This window comes from Camelus dromedarius, chromosome 3 (assembly GCF_036321535.1).
Source record: "Camelus dromedarius isolate mCamDro1 chromosome 3, mCamDro1.pat, whole genome shotgun sequence".
In the NCBI taxonomy this organism is placed as follows: domain Eukaryota; kingdom Metazoa; phylum Chordata; class Mammalia; order Artiodactyla; family Camelidae; genus Camelus; species Camelus dromedarius.
In genome coordinates this window covers 37,402,981-37,418,999 of record NC_087438.1, presented here as the reverse complement: position 1 = coordinate 37,418,999, position 16,019 = coordinate 37,402,981, and the positions used below count along the sequence as shown (strand labels likewise).

Below are 16,019 nucleotides of genomic sequence, written 5' to 3'. Positions count from 1 at the left end.
TACGTAAAAATTTAAAAACCTTAGTAGCAACGCTGTATGGACCAAAGAAGTTGTGCCCAGTCTGCACACTCTGTATTACATCAAGGGCTGGCCCGATGAGCAATCTCGAACCTGCCAAATACTAGGACCATCTTCTCTGTGGCTTATTCGGTATTATTTTTCCTGGACTTCACGACAGGATAACTAAAGGAAGAGAAACCCTCAACATCAACAGACAGGTTCAAGTTCTGATAGTCCACTTCCCCCATTTTTTGCTAGATTTCCTATCTTCTCTGTAAGTCCCCCCATCTCCTGAAGTCCACCCCAAAGGATCCTCCTTCCTATTCCTGTCAACAGAAAACATGCCACCTTGACATCAGCAAAAAGATAACTAAAACCCTCAGGGGGTCTTACTAGTTCCAGATACTGGAAATAATTTCCCAACTGTGTCTCCTGAGATCCCCAGAAAGACAGCTTCCCTTGACTTAAGAAAGAATAAGCTACATTGAGTCATCTCCTACCAACCAAAATTTTCCCCGGAAGGTAAATTACGCAGCTTCCAAACCCTGAGTTAGCTTTCTCATCCAGTGCCCTCCACCTCCTACGTGCCTTACCTAGAAAGGGTAGCGCATTCCCTGAGCAGCAAGCACTGTTTCAGAGGAGAGGACCTGTTGCGTTCCAGCATCTGATAATCCACAATCCCTTTGTGTAGACAGGGACCTACAGAGACCTTAATGAAACTGCAAGAAATCAGGTCTGATACTTAAGCAGTCACGAAGCCAGGTTACCCAGAATGAAGAAGAAACAACAAACACAACTCGGTGGCTACAAGGCAGTTTTCACGTTTTGTTGTTTTTTTAATGAAAGATGGGACTCATTAAATTAGCCTTAAGGACCTGTGATCTCCCCAGCCCCAGTCTGTACAAATCACACCTCCACTCAGAGTTGTTTCCTCTCTGTCTGTAAGATCGTCCCTTCAAGTCCTTTCAGGCCCTGAGTCCCCCTACTCAGCGAATTATCTCAGCTTCCAAGTGAACTATCCCTAACTCTAACTCATACTCTCTAAGGTGATCTGATCACTAGGGCCTTTATTTTGACCTAATATTTTATTCTTCTCAAATTTTGCCTCCTTCACCTCTGTAATCTGTAGTTCTTGTCCATTTTGGTTGGCTTCTACTCTTGGCCTACTTCAGAGAACATCAGATGGATTCAATCACCCCAGGCTCTCCCAGGTGCACCACACTTCCTACACCACAGTCCTTGCCCCACCTTCTACTCTCACGCTTGGCACGTTATGGTCAAACCTGGACGTTTGGAGACAATGCCATCTGGGGTCTGAAGATGTAGGGGGCTTCACTTCCCACATGGCTGCAATCCAAAGCATGCATTTTCCTTAATGATTCAAGTTTTTGCTTTTTAGTGGCCCATCCTACTCTTATGCTACTTTCTTATTTGAGGTAATAGATTTGACTCTTCACTTGTAAATGTCTTTCTCCATCCAGGCATTAAATCACCATTCATTTTTCTCCACTTAGAAAGTAAGACATCTTGATATTCATATTAATAACATGAAGAACCTGCTAAAGTTTTCTAGAGTTCTTTTTGGTTTTCTTATGACTTTAATGTTCAACCTGGTCTCCACTCTAAGATGGTGTTTGGACACTTTATGATGCTGTTTCCCAACAGGGAATGCGAAGATCTCCCTGGCACAGCCCTAGTTGGCAGCCTCTCTCACCGGGGGCCAACCCAATGCCCTGCATCCTTTTTTTGAGCCATTCTTCAGGCAGAGCTTGAGCTCTGGAATGGATCTGCTTGGGTTCCAATCCTGACATTGCCTCCATCACTCTGGGTTGCTTAGGTCAGTTTATTCGTTAAGCTTCAGTTTAATCCTTCTAAAATGGGGATGAAAATCCTCGGTACCTTGGGATAATTGTCATGATGGTTAAAGAACAAGTGCGTGTCAGAGAAACATTTAGCAGAGAGACTGGAACACACTAAGTGATCAATGATCACAATTTTCATTGTTCCTCTCTCCACCTTTCAGAATCAGAACACAACTTGGAGCTTGCCTCCATCTTGGAGGGTACGGGCTGCACATCGCAGTGGCCAAGCTGCTGTGAATATTGACATTTTCATTTGTACACCCTTCCTCCCCTGTTTTACCTCCTCTTTGCTTAGAGTCAAGATATCTTCAAAGGTTCATCTACTGCTCCCAGGAATCCATTCCTCCTCTTAACAACTTCGTTTACAAGTCTATTGAACTAGCTAAAAGTTGATGGCATACTTTAAAATTAAGAGTTAGGAAGAACTGCCATAAAATCCATTTCTGGTCCCTTTAAACATCAGGGTAGGGTGACGGGGGCCCTATCACCCTGTGGAGTGAACGTTGATCTTGCTCACAGAAAGGAGGCCAGCACAGGCTGGGGGCTGGGAGCTCTGGTCTCTGCACCCCTAAAACAATTCTTGCACTCCAATTATCCTTCCTAGTGCTTCTGGACTGGCCAAGTGGCACCTCATCACACCACCTCTTCCTCCCTTTTGCCCACACCTGCCTTAAAAAACAGGTGAGTCAGGTTTGATGTGGGGGAGTGGTCACTGTACTTCTAAATTTTTCATATGTTTTTATAAAATTTTACATATTAAAACAAATAAATAGTAAATCACTATAAACTTTCATCAGTAATTGTTTTTGGCAGATTTATTCTAAGAAATTACCAAATCCATATGTTAGAGACTTCTCCTGAGTGAACAATTACAGTCCCCAAGATATGATTAAGCCATTTTATCAATGCAAAATATAAGTCTTAGACAGTATTTAACCATAAAATAAGTGAATTTTTAACTTTAAAAAAGGGGTCGGCTATACTTATCTACCAATGACTAGATCAGAGTATGTAATGAAAAATCTCATTACCTACCCATCCCTGTATTTGTTAATTAAACAAGTATCAAATTTCCACTAAGAGCAGAGTACAGTGAAGGAGATTCTCAGAGCAGTCTACACAGTGGGAAAGGCAGATACATGTGTAAAACCTACAAAGGACAAAAGAGAGTGGGGGGCCAGTAGGAAAGAAACAAGCAGAGACCAAGGAGGAAGGTAGCTGACCTCAATGTTCTAAATTGGATCCCTTGGGTGGTAGCACAAAGGGACCTCATTAAAATTCTGAGTCTCAGCAGTTTGGTTAAGAGATGAGCATCTGGGGATGGGAGATAATCACTGAGATGTGGCCTCTGTGGGCACATGGTGGGAGGCACGTAGTCAAATCTTCAGTTCCCAGAGGGAAAGCTACAACCAATTCTGGAGCTCCCCTCCCTCTCTCACGCCTGCTAGGATGCAGACTCCTGCTCTAAATCCTTGCTGACACTTGTGTAGATACCCAGCTCCAAGTACATTCTTGATTCTCTGATTTTTTTTCCAGTTGGTGGCGTTCACACCTGGGATATTCCCTCCTGGCTGCCAACAGCTTCCTGTTCATCCTGAGACTCGGCCCAGGGGTCCTCTTCCCTGGCTTCTCCCTTCCTCTTCTCCTCAGGTTCAAGGGCGTTTCCCTCCACCTTCATATCACACCATGCTGCTTCTCCCTCTACATAGGTAATGATTATCTGTGTATTTGGGAAAGATATTCAAAATGTGTTACAAGGGCTGGTGCAGCACCGGCAGTGCACCATCAGATCACAAGCTGGCTGCTCCCGTGTCGGGGCAGAGTGACCACCTTTCAGCCTGGGGAGAAGTGGCTTTCACCCACCAGAGTTAACCCTTTAAAAATAAGGGCTGTGTTTTATTCACCAGTGTATCACCAGTGCCCAGCACATGATAGATGTTTAATCAATGTTTGTGGACTGGAACTTGGAATGGGGAGTGGGGCACTGCTCCAAGTCATCTCAGCACATTGTCCTTACACATAATGCTCACACCTACACCTTTCTGGGGTTTTGTGTAGCTGCATGAGAGTCAAACTAGGCAAATGTAAAAGAAAATGATATCCTGAGCTTCCAAAAGCTAATCACAAAGGCCCCCATTGGTTTTAGGTTTAGGTAACTAAACATTTGTCAAATCCAGTCAGCTGTAAGATCCATTACCTTCAAGAACAGCTCCCCAGGGTCCAGTATTTGTAAACCCATCTTCCTATGTTTCATTTACACAAGTATTACTACTTTTAAAAAATGTAACCAGTCCCACAGATGATATTTTTAAATGACTGTTGAATTATAATGTGTCCCTCTTGTACTATTGGGGGTTAATTAAAAGAACGTAAGCTTATTTTAAGAATCTTTAATTGCTGAAAATTTCTCTTGGGACACCAAATTAAAAGAGGTTAGAAGGTCTTCTAGCAAAATCACACATCAGCCTCTCTCTCAAGGGATCAGTTACACCGTGTGGATTCATTACCAACCAGCTCTCAGTTCAAAGGCCGTTCTAAGGAGAGTGCTACAGTAAATGTAGACTCTAAAGGTTGCTCCTGGTGTCATATGGGCTTCTACACTGACTTGGCTTTGTTTTACATTCCAGACTAAAGATTCATAAATAGGAATAGGTGCTAAATGCAATGTGTTTTTTTGAGGGTTTTCTGGGTTTTTTGGTTTTTTTGTAGGTTCTTTTTTTTTTTTTTTTTTTTTGGTTTTTGGTTTTCGGTTTTCAATTTTGTAGGATGTGCATATAGTTTGTTACAGGTCTAAAAAAGAAAAAGGAATTTCCAGAAGCATCATCCTATAGCAATAAAATATTGTTTTAATCAAAAGTTTGGCTGTGCTACATAAAAAGGAAGTACACAAACCATTCAGTGTGAAGTTTTAGGGTGAATTCTTTAATTCTATTGAAGAAGGAATTGATTTTGCAGTAACAGAAAAAATTAAAGGGACAGATAGTCCTAGTGGGGGAGAAAAAGCAGAACTATGGATTTTGTAATGAAACACATTTTTTCATGACTGGTTGTCAGAAGGAAGGTTTTGAAGGCACACTATAGGGTAAAGCACTGGGAAAACCCAGAGAAAGATGATTCTATATCAAGTTGTAGACAAAGAAGAAAGTTGGACACTCACAGCTTGGTGTTACCATGACTCCCCAAGAAGCTCATAGGCAAAGACACTACCTAGTTCTGGCCTTCAACTAGAAGATATACATCTGTACAGTACTGCAGAGCTGCTGCTACCTCTTACAAAGTGACCACTGTTGGGTTGATTAATTAATTAACCAAAATGAAGATTTTGGAGAACACAGATGTGGGCATGAAAAATTAACTTGCTTTAGAAGAGGTGACAGGGGAGATTATATCTTACATACCTAATACATATAGGAACAAAGCAACAAACTCCCTTAATTGTTTCTCTGTAAGACATTACTAACATCCTCCGTTTTATCAAAATACACATATTATTAGACAAACTGCTCCTATAAAATGATCAGAGTGTAATATGCCCTAAAATTGAAGGAAAGCTAATTCTTACTATATTTTAATTGTGTACATTTGAACACAATTAAAACACATTGCCTCTATGCAATCAACATAAACCCAATAAACCTAGTTCTATGAACAATGTCTACCCATAGTAGTGCTTAATGAAATTTGGTTATTAGAAATTTACATCAAGGAAGAAAACCTGTAGTGGTTTACTTTATTGATTTTACTTGATCTCTAATGTGTTAGAAATCTGTTAAATATTCCTAAATTTTACATGACACCCATACATTATACTTACAAGTGTCAGGCCACTCTTGGCCATTCGTCATTTTCATTCATTAAAACAATCTCTATCATGATGATATCCTGTGGGATTAGGAATCTAATTGGGGGTGGCGGGAATCTTGAAAAAGTTAAGTTTGCAGAGTCAAAGTCATAAGAACAATGTATTAAGAATGAAAAGTTAAAGCCAGTCTGGAGAAAATGGACCCAGAGGGTGACCTGAGGAGAGAGTGGCCCTTCTGGCAGTGTCACCCATCCCTTGCACTAGCTTTCTTTCATCTTGCTTTTACATCCCCCACTGCATCATCATAGTTACCTAGACACTGCGCCAAAGCAGGCTGACAGCCAGGTGTGGGTTGCCTAATTATAGTAACCTGAGATTTGGCCACTTGGTAGCCAATTTTCTCCTTATGAAGGAAGGTCTACTAATGATTTGTATAATAAGCATCTTCATTATTAATACCTCAGAGACAACCCCACCCAGAATGCCGGGAACTGGTGGGATGGGACGTGGGTGGTGCCAGTGTGTACCTTTAAATACCTGTCATCACAGCACAGGCTCCCCTCTCTGAAGGCAGTTCTGAAGTGTTTTCAGCCTGTTCATTCTCTCTCTTGCACACCAGAGTCTGGTATTTACTCTCGATTTAACCTCTGTTCCCCCATCTGGAAGATTCTGGCCATCACCATGACTGAGGACGAGCTGTCTGCCTTGGTGGTGGATAATGGGTCAGGGATGTGCAAGGCAGGCTTTGGGGGTGACGATGCCCCCCGGGCTGTGTTCCCGTCCATGGTAGGTCGTCCCCGGCACCAGGGGGTCATGGTGGGAATGGGCCAGAAGGATTGCTATGTGGGGGATGAGGCCCAAAGCAAGAGAGGCATCCTGACCCTGAAGTATCCCATTGAGCATGGAGTGGTCACCAACTGGGACGATATGGAGAAGATCTGGCACCACACTTTCTACAACGAGCTCCGCGTGGCACCGGATGAGCACCCGATCCTACTCACCGAGGCACCCCTCAACCCCAAGATTAACCGGGAAAAGATGACTCAGATCATGTTTGAGGCTTTCAACACACCTGCCATGTATGTGGCTATCCAGGCTGTGCTGTCCCTCTATGCCTCGGGCCGGACCACAGGCATTGTGATGGACTCCGGGGATGGGGTCACTCACACGGTGCCCATCTACGAGGGTTATGCCCTGCCCCATGCTATTCTGCGTCTGGACCTGGCGGGCAGAGACCTGACTGATTATCTCATGAAGATTCTGACGGAACGAGGCTACAACTTCACCACCACAGCTGAGCGGGAGATTGTTCGTGATGTCAAAGAGAAGCTGTGCTATGTGGCACTGGACTTTGAGCAGGAGATGGTCAGTGCCACTGCATCCTCCTCACTGGAAAGGAGCTATGAGCTTCCCGATGGGCAGGTGATCACCATTGGGAATGAGCGCTTTCGATGCCCAGAAGCCATTTTCCAGCCTTCCTTTCTGGGCATTGAGTCCAGTGGGATCCACGAGACAACCTTCAACTCTGTCATGAAGTGTGATGTGGATATTCGCAAGGATCTGTATGCCAACACCGTGCTGTCTGGAGGCAGCACTATGTATCCTGGCATTGCTGACCGGATGCAGAAGGAAATTGTATCTCTGGCACCCAGCACCATGAAAATCAAGATCATAGCTCCCCCAGAGCGGAAGTATTCCGTTTGGATTGGGGGCTCCATTCTGGCCAGCCTGTCCACATTCCAGCAGATGTGGATCAGTAAGCAGGAATATGACGAGGCTGGTCCTCCCATTGTTCACAGGAAATGTTTCTGAATGGGTTCCATGCTAATGCATTTACAGTTTCTCCAATTTCTAGGTCATAGTGATGCTATCCACTTCCAACTGAGTCAAGGTAAATCGTCCACTCTTGCTAGTGCGTAAACCAGCAAACTCATCTCCATCCAAGTACTGTGGGCTCCTGTCCAGCTAACCGTATCTTGACCTCTATCAACTTAAGCAGGATTCTGATATCCTATTCTATGTTCTTTACCTCTAGGGTTCAAAGAAATGTAGACTTGCTTAAATGAAAATAAGTGACAAAGAGTAAAATAAGAAATGTCTTTTCAAAAATAATCACTAAAAAATAAAAAAGAAAGAAATGTCCTTTCAGAATGGAAAACTAGAATTTCCAAGTTTTAAACACTAGTTCTTGCTTAAAATATTTAACAATGGCAGTCTGTACCACCTTGTAAAAAATGCGTATGTGTTTTGCAAACATGTCTTATTAATTAGAATTTTGGTTTTGTTTTACATCTTTGTATAGAAATAATGAATTATATGGGTCAAAAATATCTGTAAATACATAAGCAATAGGGAAATAAAATACTCTATCCTAAAATATACTAACAAATCTGGCAATCAGAACAGCCAATGTGAATTTCTTAACTACCCAATAGTCAACGTTTTAGTATCTCCATATTTTGTTTCCCTCATTAAATAAGCATAATGAAACAGCAGCATTCCATTAATATTGCTTATAAATCAACTGAATTTTCAGCTCAGAATGGAGTTCTGCTGATCAAACACATATTTTAATGTTTACCTGGTCGAACTTCATTATACTTGTAAAACAGCAAAACTACTAAAGATAAGGCCTAACTTCTAAAATAGAGAAAGAGATTGTAATTTCAAATTAATTAATGTCATTATGCTACAGTTTGACAAGGATAATTTTATTTCTATTGCTTAGCATAATTATACATGTCTTGAATAATTTCTGTAAGCTATGATTTTAGATATTTCTCTCATCAAGGATTTCACTGTGGGAAAATACAGTTGCAGCATTTTGGAAATGATAAATTCTAGTATCAGTACAGTAATTCCAATTTTTTTATTGGAAATATTTTGGAATAATTCTGTTTTATTATGTCCAGTAACTAGCAATACTTCTTTAAGCAAAGTGACTCTGATATACCAACATCTTAGAAAATATCAGTGTATCTTCCGATGTTAAAATTTTTTAATGAATCCAATGATGATTTTCAACCAGTTGTAAGTACAAGCACATTTATTTCAGTCTATTCTGTGACTTCTCATTATATGAATATCCGAGATATTTGTATTTTTCAGGGTTTTTTTCCTGAAATTTTAGAATTTTGGGGGGTTGCTTAGTAAGGCATTATCGTATTCTCAGAAAAAGAGGAATTTCTTCTCTTTCCCTTTTAGTTAGGAAGCTTAAACTTGTGTTTTAATCTCTAAATTGGAGTTTTTAAGCACTTTTTTTGCATTTTTAAAACTTATCAAAGAATTTGATTGTTTCTTATTTTCTTTAATATAACAACACAAATTTGAAAAATTGTGCTCTAGACTGGAATTTGACACATTGTAAAATGATTATAAATTAATAAAAAATGTGAAATATATATATATATAACAACACAATTTTCAATGCATTTAACCAAAATTAATCTCCAAAGGCACTTTATTTTATAAGACTTAGAGTTTCCTTTCTCCTTTAATTAATGTTTAATAAATTAAAATTTCTTCATTCTTGCTTTTTCTATTATTTCCCCTCAATTATTCCCAAAGAAATGTAGAATGATCCAGAGACGATCACTTTTTATATGTGTGACTTATTCATCCGTATGTTATTCTGCACCTCGTACCTTTGACCATGTAAACATTTAAAAAGGGAAAGATGGCTAGTAGATAAGATTATAAATTCCTTGTTAGGTTTTAGTGGATGAACTGGTCTTCAGGTAATTAGTAGGCAGAGATAATAGCAATAATAATAATATCTTGGATTTATATGTGGCAATATTTTCTGTTTGTAGAGTAGTTCTCACAAACACTATGACCTACATTCTCAACTACCAGAAAAAAACATATCTCCCTATCCACAGAAAATTTCTGGGACAGGTAAAATGAACATCCAAGAGAGAGAACTATTGAGCCCTGGATCATTAACGGAAAATAGAAATTCCATAACACAAACAAATTTAAACCTAGGGTCTTTGGATAGTCTTCTGTTCATCAACATTGACTGACTGATGGATAGATTTTATGAGGAAACATTCTATCTCGCAATTTTCTATTTTAGACTCCATGCCATCTTTATAGTTAATATAATTATCTTGGTATTCACCAGTGGTCCACCAGATGGCATGGTACTGAGACAGCCTTCACAGATGAAACTAACACCACTGTAAGTGACTCCCACCCTCCCTCGATGATCCACCATGAGTAGCAATGTAGGGCTGGGGCTGCACCACAGTCTCCTCAAAACGATTACTTCCTAATCGCAGGTAACATTTTTCTGAAATGCACATATCCAAAGCCAATACCTACACTTCTTCCCTAACTTTCAGATGTGCTTATTTTTCAATAGTGAGATAAAGCCGTGCGGACACAGGTTGAGCCTCACACTCTGTAACAGAGAAGAGTCTAGAAATGAGCACATTTTCCAGATAATCAAAGAATAATCTTTTGAGGTGACAGGGCCTTACCAATATTTATTCACTCATTTTGCAGCTATATTCAATGCCCTATGCTAGAATTTACTCGAGAAGTGGAGTAAAATTCAGGGATGTTGGGGAATTTACAACCCAGTAATGAGGGAAGTCACATGCAGTGGAAAACAGTGTGATCTAAGGGTGGTTCATGGACCAAACATGGTCCTCGGTACTATGATAATTCTCATAAGGACAGTTCAAGCCAGGGTGATCGAAGGAGGGTTCAGAGAGTAGATGATGTCCCTGAGTTAAGTTTTAAAGCACACACAAGTTGTACTTCTAAACATAATATCTTTTCTTAGATGGTTCAGGCACCATTATGATCACTATTTATTGGGTTGGTAAGGCAGTTAATTCGTATTTTGAATGTCTCCATTAAAATATGCCAGAAACTGTAAAGAAGTGAGTAACCTTTAAGGCTCAGTTCAATTATGACCTCCTCTACAGAGCTTTTTCTAGCCTTCCTTCCCCCTTTTCCAAGGAAAAGTGATAAGTTCCTCCTTGGTGCTCCCACTCTATCATTTGCATGCATACAGCATTGCACCCATAACACATGTCCACACTCTCCCACCCTCACCCATCAATGAGCACCTGGAGGACAAAGACAGGGACAGTATTTATCCACCTTTGAACCTTCCAGGATTTTCTTAATGTCAGGCATGTAGGATTAACTCAGTAAGCATAATTTGAATGAATAAACGAGTGAATTCATGGAGTGTGATGTACATCATGAACACCACTGTTCTGCATTATTCTTACTGTGCTATTTCTTACCACTGTATTCTCAGCTCCTGTCTGTTAGTGTCTGTCACTTTTGTTGTGTTCTTTTCCCTCTGAGGCATGTTTTTTTTCTTTTTCATTTTTTTTTTGTCTCTTTTCTTTCCCATTCACTTCTCCTATGCCTCTCAACCTACAGAGCTGGATTTTTAAAGTTTTTGCTTGTCAATAAAAGTTTCCCACTCTTCTGATCATGTTGTGGAGGGTGAGATAGCTATGCTGCTGCTGAAATTTTAGTTCAAAAAGAAAGAGAGGAGAATAGAAAGGAAGAGGAAAGAAAGAAAGTAAGAAAAGGAAAGAAAGAAAGAAAGAAAGAAAGAAAGAAAGAAAGAAAGAAAGAAAGAAAGAAAGAAAGAAAGAAAGAAAGAAAGAAAGAAAGAAAGAAAGAAAGAAAGAAAGAAAGAAAGGAGGGGGAAAGAAAGGGAGGGAGAAAGAAAGGGAGGGAGAAAGAAAGGGAGAAAGAAAGAGAGAGGGAGAGAGGGAGAGAGAAAAGAGGGCCCTTCAGTGAGCACAATGGTATATTCAGCTCTTCTAATCTACTCACATTCTTTCTGGTATTTTTCTCTCTTTTTCTAAACTCCAAATTGCTCTAGAGGTGTGTTTCAGGCATCTGAGTCCCTAATAACTCAAACATTATAATATATTGAAAAGTCCACTTTTCTGGTAAGTATTCACAGCCTCCTTCCAGAATTTACAAAGGATTCTTTTCAAAAACTGTTGTTTGAAGTTAGGAACTAAGCATGTGGTTTGCCCAATAGTGCTTCCAGATGTTGAGAAGTATAGTTGGAAAGTCTTTAGGGACATATATATGTATCAAGAGAGAGACTGCTCATTAAAATGAATTGATACTTTAAGACTTCCTTTTTAAATATGAAAGGATCTGTCTGAACTATAGCTGTCATTTTTCTTTAAAAGCTAACACCATAAGTAATCAAAACTATAGAGGCTCCTGGAGCTGCCAGCCTTGTTTTTCATCCCATTCCAAATCTGCTGTTTCAACTACCTTAAAATTTTAGATTCAGTTAAATCTAGTCAACAGATGTGCCAGTATGATATGACGACAGATATTTTATCTAGACAACACCCTTAACACCACTTAAAAAATGGAAAATCTTATTTAATTGGCTATTTGACAACATGTAAGTCAAAAGCCAAGTTGCTCTCTCCGGAATTGGGACTGAGGCATTTATAACCATATACATGCCATATGTCACAGTGTCTGGTGAAGAAGGGAGAAGATATGATACACAGACACAGCAAGAAGGATTCAAGTTTCGCTCATATCTCCTTCATGGGGGTATTGCAGTAAGAGAGGTTTTTCCTAGCTACTTTACCGGTTGGGGGTGAACAGAGAAAGCCAGACACCAACATGGTCATGACTCCTGTATATTCTCTATGACCCACTGAGAACAGCCCCAAATATCATCCCCTATTCTTTTCTGTGAGAATTAGTAGCTATTCAACATTGTTTATTTTTTCCATATCTAGATCATGAGGGAAAAGCTGACCCCAATAATGAAGACAAAGTTATGTTCACCAGCGAGAATTCTGGGACCCTCTAGGACAATCCACAGTGTTTATAGTTCAGATATGGAAGGTTTCCACAGAAACACAAGCTTTTTATAAATCTTCAATTACCTAACTAATAAGAGATTACCGTATGTAAAATCTATAACTTCTAGATAATGTGTTGGTAAAATGCCAGAAGAAATAATAAATGTGTCTCTATTTATTATAAAAAATGATATTAACTTAATGATGAGAATGAAAACATTACATCCTTGGCTAAATAGTCAATTTTATCAAAATGGAAGAAATTATCTGCAGCCAAATAAATACAAAATATACAACTTTTAAATTTTGATGGACTCAGAGAAACAAAAGTTGCAACAGAGAAAAAGAAACCATATCAATAAAAAAAAGAGATTATAAAAATATCAAGAACATTCTTCCCCTTTACTTGGTCTCAGAACTACTTTATTAATGTTTGACACTAGGTGTGGCAGTTAATTATTTGACTAATCAGCCAAAACTACAAATAACAAAAAATAAAATTATTAAATCTCTACAGCAGTGTGAAATACAAATCAACAGAGCTTTGTGACCAGTTGGAATATCAGGGAGAAGGAGAAAAGAGAAAGAAGGATTTTAGACTATAAATGGTGCCTATCAGCATGTTTAAACTATCACCAATTTGAGTAGTTATTACTTTCATATTTGAGTCACTGTGGCCAAGAATTATAGCCTGTCTCCTTGACTGCTCTTCCAACATTGGCCCCATAAGGGGACTGACCATCCACAGAGACAGGAAGGCTGGATGGTTATGTTAGACACTGATTACCTCATTTGGTTTTTGCTTGACTTTTAGCTAACCAGCAACTGAGCACTTCTTTAATTTAGCAACTATTCCCTTTTGTGTGAATGTGAACAGGAGGCAAGGCCCAGTCTCATACTCATTCACTAGCAGGAAGAGCCTGGACTCAGTCTATCAAGTGCTCCAATCTGAGATTTTGACACTTGGAATCTGAGAAAGTGGCCCAAATATACAAGAACTATTGAGAAATTATTCACAGCCTCAGTGACACAGGGGGGCCACCAATGGCTATGGCATGGTCCCATGGTAGAATCCTAACCAGACTACTGGCATGACTTTAGCTAATTTTCTTACTTTCTAGACTCTTCACTTAGTTTCTATCTATTTTTCCAAGGATGGAATTTGTGAGCTACTCATCATTCTTCCAGAAATTTCCTTTCTGGCTTGAACTATCTAAAGGCAATTTCTGTTACTTAAAATCAAGTATGCTGATTGAAACAAATTTTGATACCACGGAATGAAATTGCAGGTAATGAAATTGCAGGTAAATTGCAGGAAACCCTTAGAGAAATGGGCTAATCTAGGATTGATCACCTGGCCCAATTCAGGCTGAAGGCAGTAAAAATCCCTCTAGAACTCAGTAAAGGGAATCTTGCAGCTCATGGCAAACAGTGGAGAAATAGTTCATTAAAATATCTCCTGGGATAACTTGAAATGAAGTGCTTTATGAGGGCCAGGCTATGGGGGACTAAGCTTTCACTGCCATGAAACAATATAAAGGATATGAGAAATGCTGTGGAGAGGGGTGGGTGGCTTCTTCTATTGGCTCTGACCAGTTTAAAAGAGAAAATAACAGTCAAAATCACTAAATATATCTCAAAGCACAGACTGAGCTAAAAGAATCTTTTATCTCTTAGAGGCATAAAGTTGAAGTACCTAAAAAACAAACTCCATTGATTGAATTCACAGATCCACCAGGATTTTCATGTTACATGTAGAGCAGTGGTGGAAAAGGATGGGTTCCAAGAAATGGAGTGGAGCTATTTAGGAAAATTTGAGAATTAGGAGACTCCAAACATCCAGCCACACCCTTTATAGCCAAAGCAACCTCTTTTCCTCATCTAATGAGGCCTTTACCATTTTGTTGCACAAGTATGAGTGAAACAGCCTTAGTTGATGGAGGTACCTGGAAAGGAAAGGCTACTTTTATCAGTTAGGGTCCTTGGAGATAACATATAGAATACCCAAAGGGTTTTAACTAAAGAGAATTCAATTTACAACTAATTACAGAGGTCTAGGCAGGATTAAGGAACCAAGAAGGGATGATGAGGCACTCTGTGCTAACAACAGCAGGAAGTCATTATCATCACTAAGCCCAAAGGAGCAACAAAAGGGAACCGTGTGACCAGAACCCTGGGAAGAAGGCCACCCAATAGGAGCTATGGTTATAGAGGAATACAGTCCCAGCCAGGACCCTGGCAAAAGAGGAAAGAATAGGGGAAAATAAATACTCTGAACTCTCTTCCCCTTCACTGCCTAAAATCCTCTGTTTCCCACTGACCTAAACCAATAGGGAGCCAGAAGTCAAAAGAGGCCAAGTGACACAGTCCTGGAGGTCGGCCTGCGGAAGCACCTAGCAAGACAGAGAAGACAAAGAACCAACGGGAAGGAGCAAACACATAAAGAGGAGTACACAGTTTCTTCTCATGCCCTACTCCACAGTCACCTCTGCTATTTCTAGACCCAAAGTCACATCCCGGCACACCTAAGGGTACCCACTTCTGAAGTCAAAATCTGGAGGAAAGGGCTCTCATGCACAAAAGATATTGTAGGACTTCGCTGATCTCTTTAGATAAAAATCTTGGAAATCTGTGTACAAGGAGGGCTCTGCTGTTTGTAAAGAGAAAAACTTGATTTAAATTTTAAAAAAAAAAGGTGCTCTACCAAAGAGGGGAAAGCATAGTTGTACATTAGGCTGAAGTTATACTTCTGAGTTTTCTTAGTAAGGGTACTGCATTTAACATGACAGCTTCAATAACTGCTCGCGGTTCTAACTGTGTGCTGCAATAATTGATGGAAACGTGGACTAAGTGCTGGGCTCCATTAGGTGAAGTTAGATGCTGGAAATTCCGTACTATAATACTGCGGAAGGAATCCAAAGATTTTGCAAGATAGAAATGACAGACTAGATTGCTCATATGCTCCCTCTCCCACCCTCCCTAATCATGTTTTCCTAGGAAACCTAGAGTGTATACCCTTCCCCAAGACCTTAGGAAAGACATTGGTTGGAACCTGCAGCGTTATTAAATGATTTTTATTTGGTGTGCTGTTCAGTGGGGCACGTTTCCCAGGTTTTTAGATGAGGACCCACACCGTGAGAAGATGACTGTAACTTGAGGGTGATGTGCTTCACGTGGATTCTCTAGGCAGATGGAATAGAATTTCAGTTGAAAGTGAACATGTGCTTAGAACTTTTAAAGCATCAACCACTCACATCAGTGAAGTCTGTTCTCTTTGGAAATACAATGTGAGAAAATTTTTGACATTTGAAATTTTTATTTCCAGCCCCAGCAATATTAAGGCTTACAGCTTTAGAAAGGAAACACATGCTTCCAAATGTGATGAAGTATCAGGCCATTCTAGGGAATATGCTTAAGTAATTTAATATGATTTTAACAAGTCTTAAGGGAATAGATAATCTGAATAATTCATCCTCTCTCGTCCCCAAAAAACTGTAGCATTTTCACTAATTTTTTAATTCATTTAATATTGAC

At 39.8% G+C, this 16,019-nt stretch overlaps 1 protein-coding gene across 3 annotated transcripts; it reads left to right on the top strand.

Annotated features, from left to right (window-relative positions):
• Nucleotides 1–6,345: 6,345 nt before the first annotated feature.
• ACTBL2 (actin beta like 2) lies at nt 6,346–7,476 on the top strand. Of its 3 annotated transcripts, none has more exons than XM_064480793.1 (2): nt 6,346–6,474; nt 6,601–7,476. In XM_064480793.1, exons 1-2 carry the CDS (start codon nt 6,346–6,348, stop codon nt 7,474–7,476), a joined length of 1,005 nt encoding a protein of 334 aa, XP_064336863.1. The 3 variants fall into 3 exon arrangements, with proteins under 3 accessions (XP_064336863.1, XP_010976055.1, XP_064336864.1); XM_064480794.1 differs by having other exon boundaries at nt 6,358–6,480; nt 6,565–7,476; XM_010977753.3 differs by having other exon boundaries at nt 6,346–7,476.
• The last annotated feature ends 8,543 nt before the right edge of the window (nt 7,477–16,019 follow it).